Source organism: Plasmodium reichenowi, chromosome 11 (assembly GCF_001601855.1).
Source record: "Plasmodium reichenowi strain SY57 chromosome 11, whole genome shotgun sequence".
Lineage (NCBI taxonomy): Eukaryota > Apicomplexa > Aconoidasida > Haemosporida > Plasmodiidae > Plasmodium > Plasmodium reichenowi.
The window spans coordinates 1,009,976-1,017,528 of record NC_033656.1 but is presented as its reverse complement, the minus strand read 5'-3'; the positions used below and the strand labels follow the sequence as shown (position 1 = coordinate 1,017,528).

The window sequence follows — 7,553 nt, the reverse complement described above, 5'->3', positions numbered from 1 at the left end:
TTTTTAGCATGGTGTATAGAAATTTTGCAAGCATCTTTTTTAGTAGCAGATGATATTATGGATAAGGGAGAAACACGCAGAAACAAACATTGTTGGTATGTTGTATGAATGAACATATAAATATATATGTAAATACATATATATATTTTTAATTTTTACCTTTTTAGGTATTTATTAAAAGACGTTGAAATTAAGAATGCGGTGAATGATGTGTTTCTTCTGTATAACGCTATATACAAGTTATATAAGACAAATTAAAAAAAAAAAAAAAAAAAAAATATATATATATATATATATATATATGTGTTTTAATATATATATATATATATATATGTATGTTATTTTATTTTATTTTATCAGATTACTTGATGTATATTTGCGCAATGATAACTGTTACCTTGATTTAATTACATCCTTTAGAGAAGCCACTTTAAAAACTATAGTAGGACAACATTTAGATACAAATATATTTTCAGATAAATACTCCGATATAGACAAAGATATAGATGTTAATAATATTAATATATCTGAAGAGAATAAAATTAATATAAACATGTTAAATTTTAAGGTTTATCAAAACATTATTATACATAAAACTGCTTATTATTCATTCTTTTTACCTATTGTTTGTGGTAAGTAGTACCTTAATAAGGAAAGGAAAAAAAAAAATATATATAAATAAATATGGATATATATATATATATATATTTATTTATTTATTCATTCATTTTAGGTATGCAAATGGGGGGTATATCAATGGATAATTTATTATACAAAAAGGTCGAAAATATAGCAATTCTTATGGGGGAATATTTTCAAGTTATTATTTAAAAAAAAATATATATATATTTTTTTTTATTTTATTTTATTTTATTTATTTATTTATTTATTTCATTTTTATATTATCTTTATGAATAAACATATATACATATAATATAATTTTATTTTTATTAGGTCCATGATGATTATATAGATACTTTTGGAGATTCTAAAAAGACAGGAAAAGTTGGCTCAGATATTCAAAATAATAAATTAACATGGCCCTTGATAAAAGTATCTTTACAAGAAATATTACGTAGATATATACATATTTATATGTATATATGTATTCATTTTATTTTATATTATATTATATTATATTTTATTATTATTATTATTATTTTTTTTTTTTTTGTAGGCATTTGAACTATGTTCACAACCTGAAAAAGAGGACATAATAAGAAATTATGGGAAAGATAATGTAACATGTATTAAGTTTATTAATGATATATATGAACATTATAATATCAGGGATCATTATGTGGAATATGAAAAGAAGCAGAAGATGAAAATATTAGAGTAATAATATATAAGCATAAGTATACATACATATATAAATATATATATATATATATATATATATATATATTTTTTTTTTTTTTTTTTTGTAGAGCGATAAACCAATTGCATCATGAAGGTAACATATAAATAATTTTTTTTTTTTTTTTAATTATTTATTTATACATACATATATATATGTCAATAAAATTTATGTATTAATATATTTATATCTTTGTTTTTTTTTCCGTAGGTATAGAATATGTCTTGAAATACGTAATGGACATTTTGTTTACAGGCGCTTGAGAGATAACAACCTGAACAACTTTTGTTTAAATATGATCAAGTTTAAAAAAAAAATAATAATAATAATAAAACATTGAATGTAGATACATTATTAGTTTATATGTATATTTTTTTTTTTTTTTTTTGTTTTCTTATTCATTATTATATATATATATATATATATGTATATATGTATATATATTTGTGTATATCATTATATTCCTTTTTTATACCATTATTGTTATTTATCTTATTTTATTTCATTATTTTTATTATTACTTTATTATTTTTTTCTTTTTTTGTGGATCTCACATTTAACAATATAAAGATATTTTATTTTGAAAAAATTTTTACTACCATAGAAACATTTTGAAAATGATATTATGAATAGTGAAATATTGTGTATATACTAGTTCTATATATATATATATATATATATATATATATATATATATATTTATATTTATATATTTATATATTTTATATGTACCTTTTAAAACGTCCAATATCCACATAATATAAATTTTTTCCCTCATAAAATATATATATATATATATATATATGTGTATAGTTTTATTTATTTTATCCCTTCAATATCTTTAAATACTTTTTTTTTTTTACAACATACCATATTAATAACTAATCAAAAATATTTATATGTATGTATATATATATATATATATTTCATTTCATTTCATTTTTTCTTATTAAAATATGGATATCGAGAATTCAAAAAAACACCTAAGCGAATTACAAGAAGAAAGAAGAAGACACAAAATTACACTTCCCGATATGCTTAAAAGGAAAGTTCTTATAAAGGAAGAAAATAATGATACTTATGAAAAGAATTTAGAGACAATAAATGATATGTGTTATTCATTGAATACATCAAATGATGAGAAGGAATATTTAAAAATGAATTTCCCTAATATTATTAATAATCCTATTATAAAATTTTATACTGATCCATATTACACAATACATATGTCAGATAAAAAAATGAATACAACGGATTCAATAAATACTTCAATGGATATGTCTAGCTATAATTGTACTACAAATTCATTTGTGAAAGAAATGGTAAATATGTATAAACCACATGAGAAATTAAATATAGGTATTTTATTTACAGGACAACAAGCTCCAGGTGGGCATAATATTATATGTGGAGTTTTTGATTGTTTAAAAAAAAAAAATAAAAAAAATACTCTTTATGGATTTATGAATGGATTTCAAGGAATGCTCAAATATAACTTTATGGAATTAAAAAATGAATACATCAGCATGTTTAGAAATAGTGGAGGATTTGATATGATTAAAAGTAGTGATATACAAATTATTAAGGAAGATCAAAAAAAAAAATGTTTTAAAATATGTAGACAACTGAATTTAAATGGTCTTATTATTATTGGAGATGCTTCAGGTAATAAAAGTGCAGCTATCTTATCTGAATATTTTGAGACTGTTTATAAAATTACAAATGAAAAGATAAAAAGTGAAGAATTAAAAGAAAAAAATAAACAAGAAATAAAATATAAACAAGATGGAGAAAAATATGAACAAGATGAAGAAAAAAATAAAGAAGAAATAAAATATAAACAAAATGACGAAAAAAATAAAGAAGAAATAAAATATAAACAAGATGGAGAAAAATATAAGCAAGATGGAGAAAAATATAAGCAAGATGGAGAAAAATATAAACAAGATGGAGAAAAATATAAACAAGATGAAGAAAAAAATAAAGAAGAAATAAAATATAAACAAAATGACGAACAAAATAAAGAAGAAAAAAAATGTAAACAAGATGACGAACAAATTAATGTGGAGGACAATAACAATATATGTGAAATACTCAAAAATCATATACAAGAAGATAAAATATATAAACCCTATAATATAATAGATAATAATAAAACATGTGTATCAAATGAAAATAAGATCAATAATAATATTCCATATGATAATATACAAAGTTATAATATATCTTATGATAATATATCAACATATGATTTTACTTATGATAATATTAGCGATATAAGTGATGAAGAAATTAATAAAAAATATCCCAAAAAAAATAAAAATTTTGTAAAAACTTCAATTGTTAGTGCACCAACATGTGTTTATAATGAAATGAAAAATAAATATATTGAATGCTCTCTAGGGTTTGATACAACTATATTTAGTTATTGTCAATATATAAGTTATTTAATAACACATATACAAACATATCTTCAAGGATATCATTTTATAAAGGTTATGGGAAACAACTCTAGTCATATTGCTTTAGAATGTTTCTTACAAACAAAAGTAAATATTATATTAGTCAGTGAAGAAATCAAAAAAAATAATTTAACTCTTGATCAAATTATACAATTCATTGCTGATGTTATTCAAAATAGATACAAAAAATATCATAAAAATTATGGTATTGTTATAATACCTGATGGGATATTGAAAAAAATTACACAATTTAAAAAATTAGTAACATCTATTATTCATATAAAAACAAAATTCATAGAAAATAAAATCAATATTTCTAAAGATTTACAAAATATTTTAAGTAAACATTTAATAAAGGAACAACAGGAATTTTTTAAAACACTTCCTGATTTTTTTCAAATACAGTTACTGGAGGAAATATGTTCCCAACAATTTCACGTTATAACCATAACATATATATATATATATATAATACGTATATATGGTTTCATATGTGTGTTAATAAACCCTATCTTCTTTTTCATTTGTTAAATGAATAGATAAATATAATATATATATGTATATATTTATATATATGTATATATTTATATATATATATATATATATATATATATATATATATATATATTTTTTTTTTATAGTATGCTAGGTTAAGTACCGAACTACTTCTCACACATTTAGTAAAGAAGAAACTAGAAGAAAGACAAATTAATAACCTTGAATTTCATACACACTCATATGGAAAGGAAGTTACGTGTTCTCTTCCTACAAACTTTGATTGTGCGTATAGCTATATTTTAGGATTCAGCTGCGTAGAAATGTTGCAACATAGATATAACGGATATATGTGTGTCATCAAAAAATTGAAGAATCTATTGTTGAACGTTAACGACATAGAAATATTAGGCATACCCCTTTGCCATATAATGAAATTAAAGAAAAAAAATAAAAATGTAGAACAAATAAACATTGTGGAACAAGTAAAATATGCAGAGGAGAAAAAAAAAAAGATAGAAGAAAAAGATAATCCACAAGAAATAAAAGAAAACGGTAAAATAAACAAAACAGAAAAAACAACTAAAAAAAATAAAACAGAAAAAAAGGACAAAGTAACAAAAAAAGATAAAACAAGTAAAAAGGATAAAAATAATACAACAGATCGTGCGAAAAAAAGTAGTAGTAATATACAAAATGATAATGTTAACAAGAAAGATGATGATGCTTTACCAAGTAACGATGCTCTAACAAATGAACTATGTGAACCAACGGACAGTACTAATAAACAAAATAAAAATGATCTTGTCATCAGAAACGATCCATTTGAAGAGGTTTTTATAAAGCGTACAAAAGTAAATTTAAGGGATGATACATATTTTATAAAGTACAAAAGATATCGATACATGTACTTATATGAAGATCATTATAGAGTATTGACAGGAATACAATATGAACATAATTTTTGTATAGATTATGATGATAAATCCTTAAAATTCCGAAATAAATTAAATAGTACACTTTCTAGTAATGATTATATTACAATAAAACCAAATAATATATTTAGTAAAATCAATTTTACTATATCTGGTTTGACAAAAGAATATTTTAATAAAAAAGAACATAACGAAGAAAAACGTAGCATGACGCAAAATAATATATTACAAAATGGTGCAATACTACAAAATAATAATACATATAAATTTAATTATTGTAAACATTCTTCTATGTTATCAGAAATAGAAAAAATGTTAACAGCTTCAGCTATAAAATTTAATACTATATTAATTCGTCATAATACTAGAATTACATATATTAATAACAATTTCTTTAATAAATTATATACTATTTCATTTATACATATACCTAAAATTAAAGATTTTTATATATTACAAGATAATCAATTCCATCTAAAACAAAATTACAGAAATGTGACATGTCCTAAAAACGTCGGTGTTGTTTTACTTTCTCATTGTACACCAGGAACAAATAACATACTAGTAGGATTACATCAACGATTATCTATTAATAATTTTAAGTTAATAGGCTTTATTAAAGGTTTAAAAGGATTGTTAAATAATGATATATGCTTAATTAATGATAACAATTTAAAAACATCTATTAACATAGGGGGCTTTCCTCTTCTAGGGGTTCACATACAATATGAGAAAAAAACAAATGATGACCAAATATTACATATTCATGATTTAATAAAAGAAAATAATATATCTAAAATCATTAAAAGCTGTAAAAATAATAATATAACCAATTTAGTATTTATTGGTGATGAAAAAGTTATAACTCTTATGAACATATTAAATGACATATTTATTAATAAAGATGTAAATATTAAAATTGTTTCCATTCCTATTTCTTTATATAACAGTTTTGATAAAAACCTTATCGAATGTAGTATAGGATATCATTCAATGGTTCGGCATATTAGTGATATCATAAGTAATGTACAAAGTAATTGTTTAAATATAAATAGATATTACTACTTTATAAAAATACACACAAATATATCATCTTCTTTAATATTGTCTGTTCAATTACAAACACATTGTAATATATGTTACATTGGAGAATCTGTCAATAATCAATTAACTAGCTTACATACAGTCATAGAAAATATTTCTCTGATCATTATAGAAAGAATTAACCGTATGAAATATTATGGAGTTATATTATTTAGCTCTAATTTGATATATTACATTAATGATTTTCATGAGCTCTGTAAGGATGTGGATGAAAATATAAAAAGCGTTCAAGAAATAGATGAAATTGTTAAAAATGATATACTTCCAGAGAGGTAAAAAAAAAAAAATATATATAAATATTTATATATATATATATATATATATATATATATGTATATATTTATTTATTATTTATTTGGTATGTACACATCTACATATTGTATATATTTCGTGCAGAAATAATTACGCGTACCACACAATTCTCTATTTTCATATTTACTCTTCAGGTTTCAGAAAATATTAAAAAAAGAAAGTGTCGATCTACTTAATTTATTAACAGAGTCCATGAAAGATAAATTATTGAGAAAAGAAAAAAGAGAAAACGAAGATATCGATTCTAATTTTGAAGTACTGTTAATAAATGAAATAAAAAAATATATACAAAATTTGATGGAAAAATCCAAACAAAATAAAGAATTATATTGCTACAAAAAGCATATTAATACAATATCAAGTCCAATAAATGTAAAGAACATCAAGGTTTATAGTGATATAGATTATATATTACATTTTCAAACACTAATTAAAGTAATCGACAGAGAAATAAACTGTTTTTTTCCTACACACTTTGATAACTCCTTGGCCTTCTCTCATGGACTCTTGGCAGGAATAGCTGTAGAAAATGACTTGCTCAATTATGTAACATCCATTAAGCATTTAAATTTAAATAAGCAAAATTGGAGTAGTTCCTTATACCCAGGCATTTATTTTATAAACAATAAGGACGATAAAGGGCATTTTAACGAAGTATTAAAGAAATAAATATATTCAAATACACACACGAGTACATATATATATATATATATATATATTTGTATATTTTTTTTTTTTTTTTTTTTTTTGAAAGTACCCTTCTGTAGCGCCTGTTCCCATTTCAATGAAATCTAGCCAAATGGCTACTATGAAACATAATGCAAATACCGTAAAGAGAAAAAAAAAAAAAAAAATTATAAAAATAACCTGAACAAGTCAGGCAAT

The 7,553-nt window shown here is 21.4% G+C and overlaps 2 protein-coding genes across 2 annotated transcripts; both read left to right on the top strand.

Moving 5' to 3' along the window:
• Positions 1–7: 7 nt before the first annotated feature.
• On the top strand, positions 8–1,623 carry PRSY57_1126900 (geranylgeranyl pyrophosphate synthase, putative; the record flags this gene model as incomplete). Its single annotated transcript, XM_020114966.1, has 8 exons — positions 8–95; positions 168–239; positions 361–632; positions 734–819; positions 955–1,053; positions 1,178–1,338; positions 1,431–1,456; positions 1,571–1,623. Coding segments are annotated over 8 exons (857 nt in total), but the record flags the coding sequence as incomplete, so codon positions are not given.
• Positions 1,624–2,316: 693 nt separating this feature from the next.
• On the top strand, positions 2,317–7,497 carry PRSY57_1126800 (6-phosphofructokinase; the record flags this gene model as incomplete). The annotated part of the gene is made up of 4 exons (XM_020114965.1): positions 2,317–4,260; positions 4,464–6,628; positions 6,803–7,322; positions 7,423–7,497. Coding segments are annotated over 4 exons (4,704 nt in total), but the record flags the coding sequence as incomplete, so codon positions are not given.
• Positions 7,498–7,553: the final 56 nt, after the last annotated feature.